The sequence below is a fragment of the Pantherophis guttatus genome, chromosome 1, assembly GCF_059756535.1.
Source record: "Pantherophis guttatus breed Tessera chromosome 1, ASM5975653v1, whole genome shotgun sequence".
NCBI classification, from domain to species: Eukaryota; Metazoa; Chordata; class Lepidosauria; order Squamata; family Colubridae; genus Pantherophis; species Pantherophis guttatus.
The window spans coordinates 348,898,030-348,921,421 of NC_142063.1; the positions used below are offsets into that span (position 1 = coordinate 348,898,030).

General features: G+C 53.4%; 1 protein-coding gene across 1 annotated transcript; it reads right to left on the bottom strand.

Annotated features, from left to right (window-relative positions):
* Window positions 1-267: 267 nt before the first annotated feature.
* Window positions 268-23,392, bottom strand: SLC13A2 (solute carrier family 13 member 2). The gene is made up of 12 exons (XM_034424503.3): window positions 22,728-23,392; window positions 14,031-14,159; window positions 13,343-13,479; window positions 12,141-12,349; window positions 9,912-10,119; window positions 8,705-8,827; window positions 8,194-8,415; window positions 7,899-7,996; window positions 6,733-6,854; window positions 6,267-6,428; window positions 5,990-6,127; window positions 268-5,709 (listed from the first exon to the last, which is right to left on the bottom strand). The coding sequence occupies exons 1-12, from the start codon at window positions 22,818-22,820 to the stop codon at window positions 5,578-5,580; spliced, it is 1,773 nt and encodes a 590-aa protein (XP_034280394.1). The 5' UTR covers window positions 22,821-23,392; the 3' UTR covers window positions 268-5,577.

Below are 23,392 nucleotides of genomic sequence, written 5' to 3' on the forward strand. Positions count from 1 at the left end.
AGCGAACCTCAGATGAGAGCCAGTTGGGTCTACTCATTAAGACCTAGGCCAGAAACCAGGCGACTGGGAGCTCTAGTCCTTCCTTAGGGATGACAGACGTCTCGCTGACTTGGCACCCATCACCAGGAGATGGAGAATTCTAGTTGCACCGTAGTCACGAAAGCCTAATGGGGGACTTTGGGCCAGTCCCTCTCTCCTCTCTCAGCCCAACTCACCTCACAGGGTTGTGTTGTTATGGGGAAAATAAGAGGGGGGAGGAGTATTAGGTAAGTTCACCATCCTGATTTATTTATAAAACTAACCAAGGGAGGAATATAAATATAAAGGAGCCGACAGAGTCAATGGGGAACTTTTATGTCCTCAGAGCATAAGGTCCTTAGCAGCTTGACAGTCTGTTTGGGGGAGGGGGGAGGAAAGAGAATAAAGTCTTCTAATTGCAAAGTTTCGCATCCTCTTCGCTGGCAGCTGTGCCCAGTTGTGGATGCCAGTGGGGTCCTTGCATGTGGGTGTCAAACTGCTCACAATTTGAGAAAGAAAGAAACTTGCTGGTCACGTGGTTTGTAATTTCAAAAGAAACGTAGGAAAATGTTTCTGGGACCCTGAATAAAACCACGTGCCCTGTTTCCCCCAAAATAAGACACCCCCTGATAATAAGCCCAACCGGGCTTTGGAGCGCATGGCAATAAGGCCAAGCGCTTCTTTCAGGAGTCAAAAAAATATAAGACAGGATCTTGTTTTCGGAGAAACATGAGTAGTAGGAAAACTGGGATAGTTTATTATGGTAGGAAAAAGCCAACAGGAATCTGAGGCCTTTTTACATTCATACATTTATTCAGTGGAATAAATGTCAGTCGGGGGAGCTCACTTGATTTAATGAAATAAAGTGGGGGGGGGATGTTTCCCAACCTTGCCAGCTTTAAGACTTGTGGACTTCAGCTCCCAAAGTTCCCCAACCAGCATAGGTGGGAGTGGAAGTCCACAAGTCTTAAAGCTGGCAAGTTGGGAGATCCTTGGAATAAAGGATTGAGATCAATTGGTGGGGAGAAGGAGGGAAGGGGTTGGATTTAATTCTCCCTAAAGCACAAACATTGTATTTGAGGGGTCTCTGTTAGGGTTCATCCTTGGTGATCATTACTGGGTTTTTTATTTCTCTCTTTCTCTCCCCTAGTCTGTATGTATATCCATCCATCCATCCATCCATCATCCATCATCTATCATGAATCTTTTCCTCCCTCCCTCCCTCCCCGTCTCTCTATAAAACTATATCTATCATCTATCTATCTCTATCTCTCATCTCTTTCTGTATCTCTCTCTCTTATTTATCTTTATCTATATCTATATATCTATATCTATCCATCCATCCATATATTATCTACTATCTATTTAACTTATAAGGCACCCAAATTGTTATCCAAAGCAACTCTACTACTCTTGGCTAATGAACTGTGAGTTTGATTGCTCTAATGTGTTGTTACCATCCGGTGCCCCTTTTGCAATATGGGCCAATGGAATAGCTTAAGGAGAGCAGAGCGCCATGAAGAAAGGAAAGGGAAGCACCAGGTGTGAGAAGTGGGGCCGGCCAGTGGGGGAGGGGTGGGGGGGAGCTGCTCCCTGGGAGAGGAATGATTGATGGAGGCCTGTCTCCTGCACGGGGGAAGGTCCTCCGCCTCAGAAGATGAGGCACAAGTCAAGGGGCGCTCTGGGGGACACACAGCAACTTGAGGGAACCTTCTGGAATCCTCTGCAAGTCTCGTCAGGACAGGCCCTGCAGCCCAGGGCTGTGGTGGGGGGGCCCCTGCAACTCCTCTGTCGTCCTTGGCCTGGCAGAGGCTGCTCCAAAGAGGCTTCTGCCCCCTCCATCGGCCCTCGGCAGGAGGAGCCTTCCTTCTTCCTGACCGCTTCCCTTCCCTGAAGTGGGACAGGTGGTCCTCGACTTGTGACCACAAGGGACTCCAAAATTTCCACCGCTAAGCAAGACCGTTGTTAGAGAGCTGTGCCCTGACTGACAGCTCTGCTTAGGATTTCCCTCGCTTCTTCTACGACCTTCCTTGATGCCGTCGTTAAGCGAATTGTGCAGGCGTTAAGTGAATCAGCCTTCCCCCATGGACTTTGTTTATCTGAAGGTCGCAGAAGGGGATTCTGCGACCTCCGGACGCTGCAACCGTCGTAAATCCATGCCAGTTGCCAAGCATCTGAATTCTGATCATGTGACTACGAGGATGCTGCAACGGTCATAAGTGTGAAAATCAGACAAAAATGACTTTCTTCAGCGTCGTTGTAACCTTAGTCACTAAATGAATGGTTGTAAGTCAAGGACTGCTTTTACAGCCTGCAGAGGAGTGAAGCCACAACCGTGCCCAGCACCGTCTAGGGAGGGAGGAGGCAAAGGCTTGGTTTGCATACCTGTGAAGGGGAGAAACGGATGCGGCTTTTCCAGGGTGAAGGGAAAAATGCCCCCTGCAGCCTTTTGGGGTCCCCCAATGACCGCCACTAAGCGTGTCAGCCTCTTCTTCCTCAAAGAGAGCCAATTTCTGCCCCAAACTCTAATAGCACTGAGACTTCACACTGCTTGGCAGCCCTAACTGCAGGGGTGAAATCCAGCAGGTTCTGGAGAACCAGGAGGGGAAATTTTGAGCAGTTTGGAGAACCTGCAAATACCACCTCTGGCTGGCCCCGGAGTGGGGAGGGAATGGGGATTTTGCAGGATCCTTCCCCTGCCACGCCCACCAAGCCACACCCACAGAACAGGTAGTAAAACAATTTGGATTTCGCCACTGCCTAAGCGGTTTACAGAATCAGCCTCTTGCCCCAACAATCTGGGTCCTCATTTCGGTCTCGTGGGTGGATGTGTAATTGTGAGAGTGACCTTGGAGTCCTAGTGGGCAATCCCTTAAATATGAGCGGGCCGTGTGTGGCAGCAGCCAAAAAGGCCAATGCAATCCTCGGTTGTATAAACAGAGGCATAGAATCAAAATCACATGAAGTATTAATACTTTATAAAGCCTTAGTAAGGCCACCCCTAGAGTCCTGCATCCAGTATTGGTCACCACAATGTAAAAAAAGATGTTGAGACTCTGGAAAGAGTGCAGAGAAGAGCAACAAAGATGATTTTAGGGGGCTGGAGGCTAAAACATACGAAGAACGGTTGCAGGAACTGGGCCTGGCTAGTCTAGCGAAGAGAAGGACCAGGGGAGACAGGAGAGCAGTCTTGAGGGGCTGCCACAGAGAGGAGGAAGGGGGTCAAGCCATTCTTCAAAGCCCCAGAAGGCAGGACAAGAAGCAGTGGAAGGATGGAAACTGATCAGGGAGAGAAGCAACCTGGAACGAAGGAGGCATTTCCTGACAGCGAGAACAATTAATCAATGGAACGGCTTCCCTCCAGAAGTCCGTGGGTGCTCCAACAATGAAGGTTTGAAAGAAGAGACTGGACAGCCACTTGTCTCAAATGGTGGAGGGTCTCCTGTTTGAGCAGGGGGCTGGACTAGAAGACCTTCGAAGTCCCTTCCAACTCTGTTATTCTGAGGTGTGACGTGAGGGACACAGGTGCATTTCTTCCCTGGTGCGGGAATTCTGAAATCCAGGAATCAGAGTCTGTTCAGCATTTTTGGTCAGCCTGGAGAAAGGATGACTGGGGGGAAGGAACAAAATAGGGATGGACTTAAGCCCCCCTCCAATCCTGCTGTTTTACAAGGGGAAGCAGAGAGGTGGGTTGAGGCTACGACCCATAGTAGATTCTGTATGGGGTGCCTGGGAACTCTGCAGCACCCCCTCCTGGTGAAAGTGGGTTTGGCAGAAGGCCCCAGTTCTCCATCTCAGCATCAAATCACTGGAGGCTTTCAAAAATAGCCCGGAGAACCGTTTAACGGGGATGGTATGAGGACTTCTGCCTTGAGCAGGGGGTTGGACTGGATGACCTCCGAGGTATCTTCCAGCCCTAGGATTCTATGATTTAGGGAGGGAGGGAGGGGAAAGGAGAGAGGAAGGAAGGAAGGTTTGGATCAGTGGTGAAATCCAATTTTTTTTACTACTGGTCCTGTGGGCATGTCTTGGTGGGCATGGTGGTCTTGGTGGGCGTGGCAGGGGAAGGATATTGCAAAATCCCATTCCCTCCCCATCTGGGGCCAGCCAGAGGTGGTATTTGCCGGTTCTCCGAACTACCCAAAATTTCCGCTACCGGTTCTCCAGAACCTGTCAGAACCTGCTGGATTTCACCCCTGGGTTGGACTAGATGCCCTCCAAGGTCCCTAGGATTCTGCTCTTTGAAGACCTTTGAGGCCTTGGGAGGAACCGAATGCTGAAGCTCATCCTGCACCTCAAACCTTTTGGGATCTTCTGGGTGAGGCGGCTGATCTTCTAACAGGTAGTGGGGCTTCTGAAGGTGCCCAGGGTTGGAGGCACCTGCTGCTTCCCTGGGGAGAGCCCTCGCCCCATGCCCAATAGGGAGTTGGGGGTGCAAATAGCAATTCTCTTTCCTGAATAGGGGGCGATTTCCCCCTCCGGGGCTAGAGACCCCCCTCCCCAGCACGTTTCCGTGGCCCAGTCTCTTTCCCCAACCTCCGTTGGGGGGCCTCCCTCCTGCTGAGCTGGGGGAAGGAAAAGGTCCTTTTGTGCCCCCCTTGGCTACAGTAGTCCTCGATTTACAACAGTTCATTTAGTGACCGAAGTTACAACTGGAAAAAGGGACTTTCAAAGCACTGAAAAAAGGAACTTATGATCGTTATTCATACTCTCGATCCCATGGTCACATGATCGAAGTCAGATGCATGGCAACTGACTCACATTTATGACGCTCGCAGAGTCCCGGGGGGGTCACGCTATTCCCCTTTTACGACCTTCTGACAAGCAAAGTCAATGGGGAAGCCAGATTCACTTAGCAACCATGTTCCTGACTTAACAATTGCAGTGATTCACTTAACAACTGTGGCAAGAAAGGTCATAAAATGGTGCAGAACTCACTTAGCAACTGTCTCGCTTGGCAATGGAAATTGTGGTTGTTAAGTCGAGGACAGCCTGTATTTTCAACGCCCTGAAATTCCCACAAAGTGGCATCTGCCAAGGAAGGACTGGCTGAAAACCGGTTTATTTGACCGCCTTCCGGTCTCCTTGTGTCCGGAGGGAGCCCAGGGACCGGCCCTGGCCTGAGACTCTGCAGCCCAGCTGAGAGTGAAACGCCAGGCCGGGTTCTGGGCATGCAGCTGCATCCAGATGTTGGGGGCCTGGCCTGGAGCGGGCACTTTGAGAATGACTGTGGCTGGCACAGAGATGCCCTGCAGAAGCTGCTCCACCCGTGCGCACACTGGTAGCCCCCCAAGCCTTGCGCCAGGCCACCTCCAGGGTTGCTGACTGTCAGCTGTTTAGACAGGAAATAAATTCTCGCTCACTGGCACACGGCAGGCCGGGCATCCTTCAGGGCAAGGGAGGCTGGTGCCTGAAGGTGCCAACGTACCCATGTCCATCCTCAAGGGCTGGGCCAGTCTGAGCTATGTTGTGCCCCCAGAGGCGAGGCAACGGGATGCCCAAGAAACCAGCTCAGGGCCGGGCAAGCTGCTCTGAGTTCGGGGGGCCCTCTTCCTCCTGTCAGCAGTGGGTGGCGTTGACATGTGCCCAGGCTGGAAACTGGTGCAGGTTGAACATGGGGATCCCCCAGGTGTTGATGGCTAGCATGATGGTCAGGACGCCCAGGATGTTCAGCATAAACCCGGCTTTGACCTAGGGGGGCAAGAAACAGCAACTTAAGAATCCAGCAGGAAAAGGCTTCTAGAGCCTCCGTATCCAAGGGCAGTCTACCTCAGGCTGTTTTGTGAAGGAAAGCAGGCAGCTGCTCCAGCCCACAAGCTGGGCAAGAAAAGGAAGGGACAGGGCAGGTTTTTCGCTTTCAAGCCCGGCTAATTGGGCCCCACTGATGGTGGAGGATGGGCTGTTTCTGCCGGGCCAAGAAAGGACCCCAGTTTCACCCCCCCACATCCCCCCCACAAGGGATGGGGCTCACCATGTCGATGACGCGGAGGTTGCCGTAGGAGAAGACGATGGCGTTGGGCGGAGTAGCCACCGGCAGCATGAAGGCCAGAGAGGCTGCGAGGGTGCAGGGCAGCATCACGTAGAGGGGGTTCAGCTGAATGGCCTGGGCCTGCGGGGGCAGAGAGGGTCTCAGCCTGGTGGGGGAGGGCTGGCTGCCTGACTGGTCTGGAAGCCTCCCCTCCCCTCCCTTCTCCCCCTCCCTCCTGAATCCTTCAGGGCGGCCAGGGAGGCTCTGTGTGCCCTCTCACCATGGATGCCAGGATGGGCAGGAAGAGGGTGGTGGTGGCCACGTTGCTGGTGCACTCGGTGAAGACGGCCACCAGCAGGCAGAGCAGGAAGGTGATGGCCGGGTGGGGGATGTTTTGCAGCGGGGTCAGCTTGTTCCCCAGCCAGGCGGACAGGCCGGAGACCTGGAAAGCCCCGAGAGGAGCCGTCAGAGGGGAAGGCAGTCCACCTGCAGCGCTGCCCCTCCGGAACGGGCATCAGAGGCGCCTCCGCAGCTGCTCCGGGCGGAGGGTGCCACGATGCCCGCCTCGCTCCCTTCGGCCGCTGCGTGGATGCGGCGGGCCTCGGGCGCCCCCTGGTGGCGGGAAAGGGCCGAAGGAAGGCGGGCTCCGCTGGGGGTTCCTCCGGGTGCCCAGCAGGCGGCCCGCGGGCGCCAGGTCTCTGCCGGCGGCGACGAGGGGAAGGAAAGAAAGGCCCCCCGCCCCTCACCTCGCTGCCTTTGGCCAAGGCGAAGCCCCCGCCCAGGAGGATGACGATGTTCCAGGGCATGTGCCGGTTGACGGTGGTCCAGTCCAGGAGGGCGGGGGGCGCGCGGATCTGCCCCGGGGCGCCTGCAAGAGAAGCGGGGAGGGGGAGGGGTCAGGAAGCCCCCCTCCCGCCGCCTTCCAGTCCCCCTCCCTTCTAAACCCCCCCCGCCCTCCCAGCAGAGGTGATGCCTGCAGGGGTTGACCTGAGGGACGGAGCCCCGTGGCTCCCCCGGAACTCTGCTCCGGCTTTTGCGGAGGCCGTTCACCCCCCACCCTCAAACCAGTTTCCTCTTGACCTTCCCCCCTGGTGCTGCTGTGTTAACTTGAGGAGGGGGGTCTTCCTCTCAAGATGGAACCAGTCACCCCACTTTGCCTCCCCTCCCAATGTCCTCGGGGTCAAAACTGGGCTGCTTTGGCCAGAAGGGGCCTAATGCAGGGGTCTCCAAGCTTGGCAACTTTAAGCCTGGCGGACTTGAACTCCCAGAATTCCCCAGCTAGCTTTGCTAGCTTTGCTGGCTGGGGAATTCTGGGAGTTGAAGTCCGCCAGGCTTAAAGTTGCCAAGCTTGGAGACCCCTGCCTAATGTCTTCCTTCGTTTTTTGGATGGGTGGGGATATCGGGGGTCCCCAAACCTGGCCACTTTGAAACTTGTGGACTCAATTTCCAGAATTCCTCAGGCATCTGGGTGAGGAACTCTGGGAGTTGAAGTGGCCAGGTTTGGAGACGCTCTCGGAATAAAACTATGTGGATCCTCCTAAATCTAAACTCCAACTTCTGTTGTTGAAGTTTTCTCCCCTCTCTGCTTCCCCCCAATTTATTTTGGGTTAGTGGAAGTTTTAGATGGGCAGCTGGGGGAGGGGGAGGGGAGACCCACAATTCTCCCTCCTTGGCTCAAAGACCAGTGAATGTGGACCACCGAAAGGCTGTTTGACTGCCAGGAAGGAATGGCAGATGTTGAAGGAGGAAGAGGCTCTTCCACCAGGCCCCTCCGGATCTCGGGGCTCCTAAGTGAGGCGCCAGCACAGTGTAGGCGCTCCAGGCCCCTTGCTTGAGCCTTCCCGGGGGGGGGGTGTCTGCCAGGAGGGCTCCCCAGGTTGCTCCCTCTGCCAGCCTGGCACTCTCCGCTTACCTTCCTGCTGGGCCCCGGAAGAACATCTGGGCAGTTCGGAGGGGATCAGGAACATCAGCAACGAGATGAAGATGACCACGGTGGCGTCTGTGATGTGGCTGTAAGACGGAGTCCAGTGTCACTCAGCCCCCTCCGGCTGAGACGGGGTTGGAGGGAGAGGCCTGAAGGACCGGGGGGAGGGGGGTCTTTGGTTGCCTCAAATGCAGCCCCGGGGGTGGGGGGCGAGGGGAGGACCCAAAGGCAGATTATCCAGAGCTCCGAGACCTCCACCCGAGCTGGACAGCCTCCTCCTCACCTTTTCCCCCTCTCACTGAAGAGGGCGTTGGCCCAGCCGGGCATGAAGCCGGGCTCCCGGGTGAACCAAAGGACCACCAGGGCGATGAAGAGGATGAGGACGGCCGCCTCAGAGAACTTCATCCGGCCCAACGCCCGGTACTCGCTCTTGATGATTTTGTAGGCCTGCTTGGACTTCTGCTTCTCCGCCTCGCTGATGCCGCAGCCGAAATTCTTCTTGAAGCTGGGAGGTCGGAGGGGAAAGGATGTGGGGCAGCCAGCAGAGGGGATTCTCCCCCCCCCCACACGACCCGGTGCCTTGTCCTGGAAGGGTCATTTGGCAGGAGGCCTCTCTGGAGAGGCTGACTCTCACTCCGTCCACTCAGGGTCTCTGGTGAGTGACTGAGTCCCTTTGATGGAGGCCAGGCGCAGCCCCCGACCCAAAGAAGGGGGCATGAGAGAACCCAGTGGCCTCTTCCACAAGCCCCCCCCCCGCTTCCTCCCCCACGGCCAGAAGGAGCCCAGAGACTCACTCCAAGCCCAGGAACATCAGCAGCAGCCACAGCCAGGAGAGGGCCAGCAACACCAGCATGGCGGGGAAGGCAAAGGTGAACCAGGAGGCAAAATTCACCACGTTGTCATTGCGGCAGAAGAGCCTGGCGAGGAGAGAGCCCCGTCATTGTGCCCTCTGCAGCACCCCTACCCCCACAGCTGCAGAAACCGCCCAGCGTGTCTCAGCCTCCGATGGAGACTCTGCTGGGGCAGGAATTCTGGCCACTGAAGCCCCCCCATCTTAAAAGTGGCCAAGGCTACGAGAGACTGGTCTGCAGGTGGCCCAAGGACAATACCAGGAAATGTGCCATCCTCAGTTGACCAGCTCCCTTTCGGGGGAAAACTAAGAGAAGCAACCTAGAGCGAAGGAGGGATTTCCTGACAATGGGAACGATTTATCAGTGGAACGGCTTCCCTCCAGAGGTTGTGGGGGCTCCATCAATGGAGGATTTGAAGAAGGTCTAGGCCTCGGGTCTCCTGCCTGAGCAGGGGGTTAGATTGGAAGACCTTCAAGGTCCCTTCCAATCCTAGGATTCTATCATTCAGGAAGGGAGGGAGGGAGGGAGGGAGGATGGAAGGAGAAGCAATGGATGGAAACTGATCCAGGAGAGATTCAACTTAGAATTGGGGAATTTCCTGACAGTGAGAACAATTAACCAGTGGAACAGCTTCCCTCCAGAGGTTGTGGGGGCTCCATCACTTGTCAAAAATAGAACCATTTGACCGGTATGGCATAAGATAAGGTCTCCTGCTTTAGCAGGGGGTTGGACTAGAAGATCTCTGGGGTCCCTTCCAGCCCTAGGATTCTATTTCAGCAGCTGGTGCACTCCAATGAAAGCTTTAGAGTACAGAATAACAGTGGAAGGGACCCTGGAGGTCTTCTAGTCCAACCCCCTGCTCAAAGCAGCCAGCCACCCTCTCCGCACACACAGTCATCCCTTTGTGGGGGGAGGGGTCTCTTCTGCAGAAGGGAAGCATCCTCCAGCCCTTAATAAGGGGCTTCTGCTAGCAGGCAGAGATCAGCCACCTGGAACCTGGGAAGGAGCGATGGAGAAAGTAGGAGGGAGACCCTTCTGGACCCCCCACCCCTAAATACTCTGGGAAAGAAACCTGGAAATGGGCCATGCCCGGAGAGACTGGGCCATGGAGGAGCCCCCCCCCCACTCCAGGGATGCCAGGGAGACTTACTCGTCCATCTGCCCCTTCATCACCAGGTTGGGGGTGGTGCCCGTCAGGGTGGCGATGCCACCGATGCTGGCAGAGTAGCAGACGGCCAGGCTCATCCCTTTGCAGAAGGTCTGGTGCTTCTGCTGGAGCTGCTGCAGGTGTTCGTCCAGCTTCTGCTCAGCCTCCTCGGGCACCTTCTCCTTCACCACCACCTGCAGGTGGGCGTTGGCTGGGGGTTCACAAGAGGGGGGAAGGGTCCGTCAGCAAGCTGGGCGGGAGGGCAGCGGGCAAGCAAGAGACAGGCCACGCACTGCCTGGCTCCCGGACTCTGCTGCTTTGCCCAGGCTCCCCGTTTCACAAGACAAGGGGCAGGCCCCTCCCCAGCCGAGGCTGACCCAGAGCCACACGGGGGGACTGTTGCAGAGAGGCTCGGTGGGCATCTGTCCCAGCTCTTTAAAAAGGCCTCTGGATGCCCAGTGAACGTCTCTGGGAGCCTCTTAGTAGCCTGGCAGCTTCAGATGAGGAGATGGCTGATACCAAGGGAGTCTGTGTGGCTCAGGGTGGAACTGTGGGGTCCCTGGTGGTCTCTGAGCTTGCAGACGTTTCATGACCCAACTAGGGAACATCATCAGTGCTAGAAGGGAGGGGGCGTTGGGAGGAAGAGGAGGAGGACTGGGGGGTCCCTGGTGCTCTCTGAGCTTGGCAGTTTTCTTGCAGACCTTTCATGACCCAGCTAGGGAACATCATCAGTGCTAGTCCGGTAATTAAATGTCTGGAAACAAACCACCAAGCTCAGAGAGCACCAAGGACTCCACAGTCCTCCTCCCCACAACCCACCTCTCTGTTAGCACTGATGATGTCCCCCAGTTGGGTCAGGAAAAGTCTGCAAGGAAGCCACCAAGCAAGCTCAAAGAGAGCTCCCAGGACCTCAAGGCCAGCAAAGGCCGAGGCAGCCAGACTCAGCCGTATGAAAACCATGGCCTGCCCCAGCAGCCAGGGAGATGGGCGAGGGGTTGGCACTGGGCGCATCACCCATCGTTTGAGGTGCCACACCAGCAGGGGGCGATCTGGAGATAGCTTTCCCTGCATGGGAAGCTGCTTTTCAGGCCAGAGAGTGCCCGAGGCTGCCCTGGGTTGGTGCCTGCTTAATTCAGCCCAGCGTTTCTCCATTTTAAGGTGTCCGGACTTCAACTCCCAGAATCCCCCAGCCAGTGTGGCTGTCCCTAGAAAGGAAGTCTTCCAAAGCAGGGGAGAAATACTTTAAGAATACAGTACAAGATTCTTTATTGGCCAAGTGTGATTGGAGACACAAAGCTTCGGTTCCACAGCTCAGAAAGCAGAAGTGGAGTTTCAGGGGCATTTATTATTTTCACAGCTCTCCTGGTTGGGGGGGGACCTCCTTTTGAGACTGTCCACAGGATTTTGCCCCCCCCCAAAAAAAATTCATAGCAGAGAAACCTCCCCCCCCCTTCTCTCATTTCTTTCTCTCCAGCACTGCTCAGAGCTAAGGGGAGGTGCAAATTCTCCTGACTAGGGAGTCCTCAACTTACGACCACTTGAAGTTACAACAGACCCTCCAAAAGCTACTTACAACTCAGTTTCAAAGCTTCAGTGTCGCCCCTCCCCCCGGTCATGTGACCACATTTTTGGCACTCAGCAACCGACTGTTTGCAGCACCCCTGGGTCATGTGACCATGATGGGGGATATTTTTGCCAGAAACCGGTATTTACATTGGGTTTGCTTAACGACCTCCACAAAAACAGGTCATAAAATCGGGTCCAATCATGTGGTGAGCCACTTTGCCACTGTTACAACGTAGGACCGTAATCGCCAAGCTCAATGACGGTCATAATTTGAGGTCTATCTGTAGCCATTCATTTAGTGACCATTGAAAGTTCCAGTGACACTGAAAAAAGTCACCTATGACCAGTCCTCACACTTATGACCATTTTCAGCCTCTCCACCGTCACATGATTACAATTTGGGCCCTTGGCACACAGCATGTACCTGGGAGTCATATGACCGGCATTTGCGAACTTCCCAGCAAGCAAAGTCAACGGTGGAAGCCAAATTCACTTAATGACTACGTGATTCACTTAACAGCGGCCTTGCTTTGCAGTGGAAATTCTGCTCCCAATTGCGGTCGTAAGTCGAGGACTACCTGTAACGACCCAGGGCTTGGATGAGGAAGCCCCAGCCAAACCAACATCGTCCCGGGAGGAAGCTTTGAGAGCAAGCGGGACCCCTACCTTGCTGTGGGGGGGCCTCCTGCATCTCGAAGGCCCGGTTGATGGTCCCGTTCTGGGTGATCCCCTGCTCCGCAGCGCTCTGCTCCAGCTCCGACTTCTGCAGCTGCTGCAGGACGGCCTGGGCGATGGGCACCATCATGGCCGTGGTGGCCGTGTTGCTGATCCACATGGAGAGGAAGGCGGTCACGCCCATGAAGCCCATCAGGAGCCTGGAGGAGGGAGGAGGAGGAGGAGGAGAGGGAGGGTTGAGCCTGTCCGGGCTGGAGCCCTCCAGGAGCTGCACTGCTTGGGGTGAACAGCGCAGGGCACCAGGGGGGCTTCCTAGCCCCACGCCAAGTGTTGGGGCTGAGAACTAGTCCGGACATTTGGCATGGAGAATTAGGGGGCTGGAGGCTAAAACATAGAAAGAACGGTTGCAGGAGCTGGGTGTGTCTAGTTAATGAAAAGAAGGACTAGGGATGACGTGATAGCAGTCTTCCAATATCTCAGGAGCTGCCCCAAAGAAAAGGAAGTCAAGCTATTCTCCAAAACTCCTGAGGGCAGGACAAGAAGCCACGGATGGAATTCCCAAAGGGGCTTTTTCAAGAGGCAATGGGGCAACCATGACCTGGATGACTGAGAATCTCAACAGACATCCAATGGATGGAAACTGATCAAGGAGAGAAGCAACCTGAAGCTCAGGGGAACCTTCCTGACAGTGAGGACCATCAATCAGTGGAACAGCTTCCTTCCAGAAGTGGTGGCTGCTCCAACACTGGTGGTTTCCAAGAAGAGACTGGACGGCCATTTGTCCAGAACGGGAGATCTTCAGGTGTTCAACCTTGGAACTTTAAGACTTGTGGACTTCAACTCTCAGAATTCTGGGAATTAAAGTCCCACAAGTTTCAAAGTTCTAATGTTGGACATCCTTGGTAGAAGGTCTCCTGCTTGAGCAGGGGGCTGGACTACAAGACCTCCAACGTCCTTTCCAGCTCTGTTCTGATTGATTGCCCCACTAGGCAGTAATGCAGATGACCTCATCAAGGCTGCACAGGCCTTCTCTAGGGTAACTCTGAGGTCCACCAGGCGGAAGGGACCCGAGGGATGCTCACCAGCCCATTGACAGGAGCCCTCCCCCCAAGCATCCTCTTCTGAGGGCTCAATCAAGGGGCACGAGGGGAGGGGAAGGTCCCAGCCCTGAGCCCCTGTCCTGAAGTACTCACAAGGCAGGCCGGACCCCGACGATGAGCAGGACCTGCAGCGCGATGCGCCTGTGGAGGTTCCAGTGCTCGACAGCGATGGCCACCAGGAGCCCCCCGATGAAGAGCATGTTGGTGTCCTTCAGGTACTCCATGCACACCTGCAGGGAAGCAAAGTAACAGGATGACTGAGTTGGAAGGGGCTTTGGAGGTCTTCTAGTCCAACCCTCTCCTCAAGCAGGAAATCTTTTATCAAAGGGGGGTCCAACCTGGGAACTTTTAAGACTTGTGGACTTCAACTCCCAGAATTCTGGGAATTGAAGTCCACAAATCTTAAAGTTCTCAAGGTTAGACACCCTTATCCTATGTACCATTCCTGAGCAGTGGCTGTTCAGTCTATTCTTGAAAACCTCCAGTGATGGAGCCCCCACAACTTCTGGTGGCAATCCCTTCCACTGGTTAATTGTCCTCACTGTCAGGACGTTTCTCCTTGGTTTCAAGTGGCTTTTCTCCTTGGTTGGTTTCCATCCGTTGTTCCTTGTCCTGCCTTCAGGGGCTTTGGAGAATAGGTTGACCCCCCTCTTCTCTCTGACAGCCCCTCAAACACTGGAACTCTGCTATCGTGCCAAGCAAAGCCAGCATCAGCTGTGGGGTTGGTCCCTTCCCTCTTCCCTGCCCACCTCGGCCCACCCGACGCCCCTGCTTGGCGTACCGTGGTGGAGTCCATGATGCCCATGAGGGGGAAGAAGAGGACGGGGAAGAGAGCGGTCACCGCCAGGGGCAGGGCTTCCGTGCACCAGAAGATGGCCATCACGATGATAGTGTAGCCGCATTGGGCTTCCTGGGGGAAGAAGAGAAGCCAGTCAAGAAGAGGATTCGGGCACTGAGGGCGCCAAGTGGGCAGGGCTGCCATCCGGAGCTCCCTGGGAAGGCATCTGCTCTCCAGCGGCACTTCTCTTTCAATCACCTCTGTAAGAGGGAAAAGACACCACCAGGGTTTTGCAAACACCAAAAGAACCGTAAAGTGAGCAAACTGTAATAAGAAAATAGGATTTAAGTGCTATATGAGTCTGGCTGCTGCAGGGCATCTGATGAGGGGCTGCCAACCAAGGCTTCTTCTGCCTTTTAATAAAATTTCTGAATTGGAGAAGGTGCCGCTGGACTCCTCGTTTATCTAGATCTTCCTAGGCCAACTTTGAACTCGATGGACTTCAACTCCCAGAGTTCCCCAGAAAGCATGTGGAAGTCCACCCATCTTAAAACATAAAGGCTGGGGAATTCTGGGGGTTGAAGTCCACCCGTCTTAAAGCACGTGTCAAGGCTGACATGTTTGGCGGGTCCAACTCCCAGGCTTCCAGGCAGGCCTGGAGCTAAGAAACCAGGAAGAGCATTTGCCTCTGCAGGGTTGCATAACCTGGGCACCCCCAGATGAGGGCGTCAACCCCAGGAGCCTCCCAGAGAACGAGACCATTGCAAGAACTTGGAAAGTTGAAATGGGGACACCTGTAAATTCCCATGCTTGTGAAACTCTGCTCTGTTTCTTCACGTCGGGACCGTTTCCAGAAGACCAAGCTGGGCAGCAGCACCTGGAGTGATCTCAGAAAGCTAAGCAGGATTGAACCAGACCAGGTCATGGATGGGAGGATGCCAGGAAAGCCCACATTTTGCAAGGAAATTAAATCACCCGAGAAACACTTGCAGAAGAAGGAGGTGCCCACCAGCCGTACCTGGCTGCCAAGAGACGTTCTCCCTGAAGCCAAGCTCATCCCCCAGGAGAGCCCTTAGCCCTTCCTAGGCCTCTTGACCAGCCTTGGGCAGCACCGCCCAGCCTTGAGTGCCCCTCTGGGCAACGCTGAGTGCTCAGAACAGCCCCTGGTCCGAGCCAGAATGACCCTTGGACCAGGCATTGCATCCAGTTTGGGTTACCACAATACAAAAAATATGTTGAGGTTCTGGAAAGGGTGCCGAGAAGAGCAACAAAGAGGATTCAGGGGCTGGAGGCTAAAACATAGGATGAACAATTGCAGGAAATGGGTAGGTCTAGTTTGATGAAAAGAAGGACCAGGGGGGACATGATAGCAGCCTTCCAGTATTTGAGGGGCTGCCACAAAGAAGAGGGAGTCAAGCTCTTCTCCAAAGCACCTGAAGGCAGAACAAGAAGCAACGGATGGAAACTAATCAAGGAGAGAAGCAACTTAGAACTGAGAAGAAATTTCCTGACAGTTAAGAACAATTAATAAGTGGAATAACTTGCCTCCAGAAGTTGTGAATGCTCCAACACTGGAGGTTTTTAAGAAGAGGTTGGAGAAATTATTTGTCTGAAATGGTCTAGGGTTTTCTGCTTGAGCAGGGGGCTGGACTAGAAGACCGCCAAGGTCCCTCCCAACTCTGTTATTCTGTCCTGAGTCACAGATGAGGAACACCAGAGCTGCTGGTATGGTAGAAGAAGCAGCCCCAGGGTTGTCCACAGCGGGTGGTTGAAGAGGTCAAGAGGGCAACCCACGTCAAAAACCACCTCGGCTGCCATCTTGAAATTTTGATCCACACCTGAAGGTGACCCCAAGCAGCCCCCAGGATGGGCCACGTCTCTCTTTGGAGAGAGAAAATCGCTCAAGACCAACGGGACAGCCCTGGTCTACCTGCCAGATTCTCTCCGTGGTCGTCCTCTCCTCCGCCTGACTCTAAGGCCACAGCTGTGTGTGCTTGTGTGTGCCTGCACGCGATTGCTTGGTTTCAAAAGCACCCACTTCTTCGGCTGCAAGGATCCGATGCCCAGATCTTGGGTGTGTTTGCTCTGCTGGAGCACCTGGGCTGCTTCCACCTTGGCCTCTTGGGCAACCCAGACCTGTAATTAGGCAGGTAACCGCAGCTCTGCCCCCGTGACTGCCTCGGAAGGGCCTGTCCCAGCGGGAGGGAGGGGAGACGAAGCTGCCTGGTTCTGGCCAGGCTTCCTTCTTCCTCCTCCTGACTGGAAACGGAGGCTTGAAAAAGTCTGGGAAAGATGCCCCACCATTCAGGTGCTCGTTTTGCTGTAACTGCTTTGCGTTTCCCCACACAATCCAAGGGGAGAGGGCAGGACCTGGGGCCAGGCTGTTTGAAGGACCTGTGAAAGTCATGGGGTCCACAGGATGGAGACGGAGGGCATTACAGGCCCCGCTGATTACGGACTGTCACCTGGTGAAACCACGAGAAAAGGCCTCCTCGGTGGTGGCCCCTTCTTCTCTATGCTTGAGAAGATCTTCAAGATCCCTTCCAGCTCTGTTATTGGAACATCATTCGTTCCCTTTGAGATGGGGTTGCCCCCCCCACACACACACACCCTGCTGCTTTTCCCAAGGGCCCAAAAACATGGTCTTGCCCAGGGGCCTGGGGACCCCGGATGGAGACGGAGCCAATTAAGTGGCCAATTTGATTGCGTCGTTGCTGCCGCAGGGCTGGGGGGGAGGGGGGGTCTGGGAGGTTCTGGGTTTTTATTATATGATGGATTTTTTTAAAAAAAAAATGTGAAGCTGCCCGGAGTTTCTGGTGCTCTCAGGAGACATGCAAGCATCATTTGTGCTCTACGGATATTTGCCAATGTGTGGAGGGATTAGTGGGAGTTGTTTGAGGTTTGCAAAAGGTCTTCCAGTCCCAGGACAAAGGGAAACGTCCTGTGCAGACAGGCCAAATTTAGCATCAGACAGAGGCCCCGCAATCGGATAGGTCAGGGGTGGGAGACTAGGGCAACATTATGACATCCTGTGGACCTCAAGTCCCAGAATTCCTGAGCCAGGCAGGAGGAGGAGGAGGAGGAGGAGGAGGAGGAGGAAGAAGAAGAAGAAGAAGAAGAAGAAGAAGAAGAAGAAGAAGAAGAAGAAGAAGAAGAAGAAGAAGAAGAAGAAGAAGAAGAAGAGGAGGAGGAGGAGGAGGAGGAGGAGGAGGAGGAGGAGGAGGAGGAGGAGGAGGAGGAGGAGGAGGAGGAGGAGGAAGCAAGCAAGCTAGGAAGGAGGGAGGGAGAGAGAGAGAGAAAGAAAGAAAGGAGGGAGAGCAAGCAAGCAAGATCCTGAACTCGGCCAAGGAATGCCCTTTGCCCTCCTGGCTCTCCTCCCCTCCCCCTCCTGCTGCCCTGGGGTTCCTGCTGGAGCTGACAGGGCAACCCCCCCACCCCCCCACCCCCCCCCCACCCCCGCCTGGCTTAAAGATTGCCAGGCGCACAGCAGCAGACTTTGCTTCTTGGAAGGGCTGCCGGTGTCCCCCGTGAGCAGGAGCTGGAAGTCCTGATTTCCGTTCGGAGGCCAGAACCTCCCGTTGGCTGGGCCAGACCGGCTTCTCCCGGCTTGGAAGAGCTCCCGAGCACCTTCACAAGGAGCAGCAACTCCCTGCCGGCTCTCCCAGGATGTGGGGGGAAGGGGGGGGGGCAGAGGAGTCGGGAGAAGCTGGGCAAAAATGGGCAAAAGAGCAGAGCAGGGGGGCGGGAGTTAAGCGTGTCATGAGTTTGGAGTCATTGCATAGCCACAAGAGACCCCAACCCAGCCCCCTTTGGATTCTGTTGACCCTGATCCAGTGCCAATTTGGCTTTCCTCATTACAGGTAATCCTCAATTTACAACCATTCACTTAGTGACGGTCCAAAGTTACAAACACCCTGAAAAAAAGTGACTTATGACTGTTTTCCACACGTACGTCTGTGGTAGCCTCCTCGTGATCACGTGATCAGAATTCAGAGGCTTGGCAACTGGCATGGACTTATGACGGTCGCAGAGTCCCCCAGGGTCACGTGATCCCCCTTTACGGCCTTCTGACAAGCAAAGTCAACGGGGAAGCCGGATTCACTTAGCAACCGTGTGACTGACTTAACCGCTGCAGTGGCTCACTTAACAACGGTGTCAAGAAAGGGCAAACCTCACTTAGCAACTGTCTCACTTAGCAACAGAAATTTTGAGCTCAGTTGTGTATGTAAGTCGAGGACTGCCCATAGTTAATAAGAGTCTTGTGTACAAGTTGCAAAAATAAAATCTTCTATGCTTTGAACTCAACAAACACGCCTGGCTATTTGCACCGGACACTCGGGTGGGCTGGCTTAAACTGTGCCGGCCGATTCACAGATTCTTCATGGAGGTCCCAGTTTATGTCAGATGCGTGTTTACATGGAAAGCCAGGCTGAAAGTTTCTTGGCTCTTAATCTGCAGTTAATTATTTCTGGACTGAGGAGCAGTGAGCCAACCTGTGCAAAATGCAGGAGGCGACTGAATAACAGAATACAGAACAACAGAGATGGGAGGGATCTCAGAGGGCTTCTAGTCCAGCCCCCTATTCAAGCAGGAAACCCTCTACCATTCCAGACAAACGGCTGTCCATTCTTTTCTTAAGAGCCTCCAGTGATGGAGCACCCACAACTTCTGGTGGCAGATTGTTCCACTGGTTAATTATTCTCATTGTCAGAAAATTCCTCCTTTTCCTGGCTGTCCCAGGGCAGAGAGTGTGCACTGATTCTCCAGAGGGGAAGACAAGGACCGATGGAGAGAAAAGAAGGACCAAGCTTGAATTAAGGTGGGATTTCCTGACTGTGGGCCAGCCTCCCTCCTGAACTCAGGGGTCTGGGATGGTCTGAAGATGCCTGCCCTGGACAGGGGGCTGGACTAGAGGACCTCCGAGGTCTCTTCCAACCAATGATTTCGTAACTCTGATTCACCCAGGCCATCTGCCTTCTTAGACTTCCTTGTCTTGCCTAGAATGGCCCGATGGTTTCCTGGTGGTGTCTCATCCCAGAGGTAAACAAGCCTATCAGGTGAAAACGACACAGGGGTCACGAAGGGAAGTTTCTCTGGTGTCCACGGAAAGGAAATCTCTTCCCTCTGATGGGGAAATCCTGGGTGAATCTCAGGGGAAGTTGGAGGACTTCACGATCAGGTTAATTAGGATTCTTCAGAAAACAAATTCCTGAATTCATTTCAGATTTAATTGACTATAAAAACAAGCCACCAAGATGAAAGTGCAGAGAGTCCTTGACTTACAGCAGTTCGTTTAGAGACCTTTCGAAGTTACAACGGGCACTGAAAAAAGGGACTTACGACCATTTTTCAGACTTACAACCGTTGCAGCATCGTCTCCATGGTCCATGATCAAAGGCAACTGCTTCATATTTATGACAGTTCCAGTGATCCCCGATCCCCTTTTGCGACCTTCTGACAAGCAGAGTCAATGGGGAAGCCAGGCTCGCTTAACAACCGTGTGACTCATTTAAAAACTGCAGGGATTCCCTTAACTTTTGCAAGACGGGTTATAAAATGGGACAAAACAGCAGAATAATAGAATAACAGACTAAAGCAATGACAGAATAAACACAGAATCAAAGAGAAGTTAGAAGAGACCTCCTCTAGGAGCTCCTCTAGTCCAGATGAAGGTGGACTAGAAGACGGAGGCCCAATTGTCCCAGAAGATCAGGCACGAAGCTCTGGGGATAAGTGAGAAGGAAATGGGCTTTGCCTGGACACCAAAAAGAATTTTCTAAGGGGAAGAGGAAGCGGGTGCCAGAGTAGTGGTGGGCCTTCCTGGGCTGGAGATGTTTCAGCAGAAGTTGGAAGGTCACCAAGCAAGGACCCTATTCCTCCACTCAGCAGGTGGTTGAACATGATCAATACTTTTCATTCTCGGCCACTTTAAAAAGGGCGGGCAGCAACGTGGAATTGAATATTACTAGATGTTCTGTACATTCCCTTCCAAGATTCCTCTTCTGAATTTCTGATATTTTATCATGACTGGGATCTATTTAATATTGCCTGGGCTCTCTTAGCTCTTCCTCCTTTACAGGTTACAGTGGGGTTAAAAGCTTGAGAAAGAATCACGACACGCTGAATAAAAGGTGGAGAAAGCAATATGTTGGGAAGAAACCTTCAACACTGGAAGTTTTTAAGAAGAGATTGGACAACCATTTGTCTGAAATGGTACTATAGGGTTTCCTGCCTAAGCAGGGGGTTGGACTAGATGACCTCCAAGGTCCCTTCCGACTCTGTCATTCTCTTCTCTTCTCTATTCTAAGAGTTAGCGGTAAAAGGAAGCCAGGATTACCTGTACTCTTGGTCAAAGGAAAGCAATCTTCCAAGATAACATATCTCCATATCAGTAAATATAAATACCATTTCTAAATATTCTCTAACCTGGAATCAACACTCAGAGAACATTCTATGCAGGGATTAGATTACAATCCCCTCTAATTCTTCAATAACTCTCTATGCTCCAAATTCATCCCAGTTTTTAAAATGTTGCCTATGCCTTTTCTCTGACAAGGCTTTTCATTTTGTACTTTATTGATACTTTTCTCCTTTAAGGAGCCGGGCCAGGCAAAAATAAGAGAAAAATAAAATCCTCAAAAGAGAAGGAAAATGAAGAAGTGGAAGAGGAAGAAGAGAAAAACACTAGATTTCACTGAAAACCAGAAAAGCAGCAATAATGCTGATAAGCTGACATATCTATGAATTAAACCCACTTGGTGGGCCTTTTTCCCCCCAGCCTTGATCCTCAACTATAACTGTAGTTCCCAAACTTGCCGGTTGGGGATTATGGGAGCTGAATTCCCACCTGGTGGACATGCTCCACGCTCTCCTCCTTGCCTTGCAAATCCATGGAGAACCATCCCAGGCGAACCTGCCCCTCAGCCCCACTTCAAGCCAGAAGACCCGTTGCCCCCCACCCCCCCTCCACCTGGAAGCTGCTTTTAAACACTAAATATTGACACCAAGGATCACGTAGAGAAACGGGGCTTGCGAAGTCACAGAGGAGCCTGTGCGTGCAGGAGGAGTCACCAAGGACAAGCGGTTAGTACCAGGGCAGCTTTAAAGACGGGTCAGCTCCTCACCCCCCCACCCCCATGCCGAAGGAAAGTGTGTGTCATTCTCCTCCAGCCTCCAGTCACAAAGTGAGGCTTTAAAGCAGAGCTTTAGGGAGGTATGCAGAGTCTGGGTCACAGCTGGTTCTGCTGCAGGTGCCCTTCCCTCTTGTCGGTGTTTTTTTTGGGGGGGGGGTCAAGTTTGAAACAAGGGGGGGAGGCTCCTTGGTACTCTCTGAGCTTGGTTATTTTCTTGCAGATGTTTCATTACCCAGCTAAGGAACGTCATCAGTGATAGAAGGAAAGGGGGGTTGCCCTCAATTTACTATTCCTTACTAGCACTGATGACGTTACCCTGTTGGGTCATGAAACATCTGTAAGAAAACCGCCAAGTTCAGACAGCACCAAGGACCCCACAGTCCTCCTCCTCTTCCTCCTCCTGATGATGTTCCTTAGCTGGGTCATGAAACATCTGCATGAAAACAGCTAAGCTCAGAGAGCCCCCAGGACCCCCCATTTCAACCCTGAGCTGCAAAGCTTCTCCTGATAGAATTGAAAGAGCTGCAGTGGTCCAGGGCTCCCAGCAGCTGCCAACGGAGGAATCCTCCCTGCCCCCATTGCTTTGCCACTGGGGACCTCAGGAAGTCCACCTGGAGCAGTGGTGACTGCAGGGCCCTTTTGGCAGTGGCCCCAACCCTGAGGATCCCTTCTTCTTGCCGCCTGGCTCGGCTTCCCTCTTCATCCTTCTGCCAGTTTCTTTCTGCAACACCAGGGATTGTCTTTTTTTTAAATTTACCTTCGGATTTAGTCTTCTCATTTTGTCTCTCTGGTTTTAGATGGTTTTACGGCGCTTGTTCCCATAACCTGCGTGGTTTGTGCCTCTGAAGTCATTGATCCTAATGATAATTACTACTCCCTGCACGTTGGGAGTGGATGGCACATGCCAACTACCTACCTAAACCGGTGAACTGAAACGTAAACATTGACGCTTGGGGTTGTGGCAGCCACAACCCCAAGTTTGCCACAAACGCGTGTTTGCTCTGTGTTTGGCAAACTTCGCTGCATTTATGGGTTGTTTGTTCTTGCTGGCACCATGTTTTTTTTCATGGGCACTGCCATCAGATATTCCCAAATGGTCCACCTTGACCATGGTTTAAAGAATAGCAAACAATGAACTGAAAACCTGCCTTCTTCCTCCAACTTCTCATCCTGCTGAAGAGGAAAACCACTTTCCAACACCCAAATGTAAACCAGTTTGCCTCTTCAGCTCATCGCGCTGTCCAAGGCCGAAGAGGCAAGCTGGTTTACATTTGGGTGTTGGGCGGATATAAATGTAATAACTAAATAAACAAAGAAACGTAAAAGTAGAAACCTCAAAGAAGCTGTGGCTCATTTATCCGCCGGCCCTTTCGCTTCTCTTTCACTGGACTTCAGAGACCCCCTACTCATAAAAAAAAAAACCCTCCAAAGCCATTTTGCGCTTTTCTGTTCAAAGAAAGAATTGACGCACCGCCAGAATGCCAGCCAATAAATTTGGTTGTTTTTCTTAAAAAAAAAAGTTTGAACTCTTGGGAATGTCCTCTTTGGAATGGAGAAAGCCACCTACCTTGTAAGGGAGGGCCAGAGGCAGAGGGAGGAAGACCAGGGGCGTCAGGACGCCGATGAGATAGCTCCTGTATGCCAGAACTGCCTGCCACATGATGGAGAGGGTGCCCAGCCAGCCGAGGTGTCAAAGGAAGGCCAGGCACTCTCTCAGGCTATATAAAGGCTCTGGTGCGCTCGGGGCCGACCTTGGCCCCTTGGCTGCTGCTGCTGCTTCGCCTTCCATGACCAGGTAGGAGGCAGGAGCCCAAGGCGGGGAGGGGTTAAAGGAGAATTTGATTTGAAATCTCTCGCCCAGAAGGAAGTCGCTCCGGTGTCTGGCAGCTGCTGTGTTAATCCCGGGTGCCTCCCCGGCTCAGGCTCGCACGCTCCTTCCTCCTCCCTGGCATTCAAATGACTCAGAAGCCAACACCTTTGCTCTCCAGGTTGCACTCGCTGACACCCCCCTCTTGCAGCCTCTTCCAGCCAACTCGAATGGACCCCCCACCCCAAGTCCGTCCCGCCATCCCTGGGACAGGCGCTGTTCTTTAAACACACGTCCCAACACGCGAGCAGGGTCTATTGTCTTTGCGCACCGCTGGCCTCGCCTGCAGCCGTGTAGATGCAATTTGGAGAAATGGTGACTTCGCTGATGTTCCGTTCCGCGGAAAAGCGTCAAGGCGGCGCGGA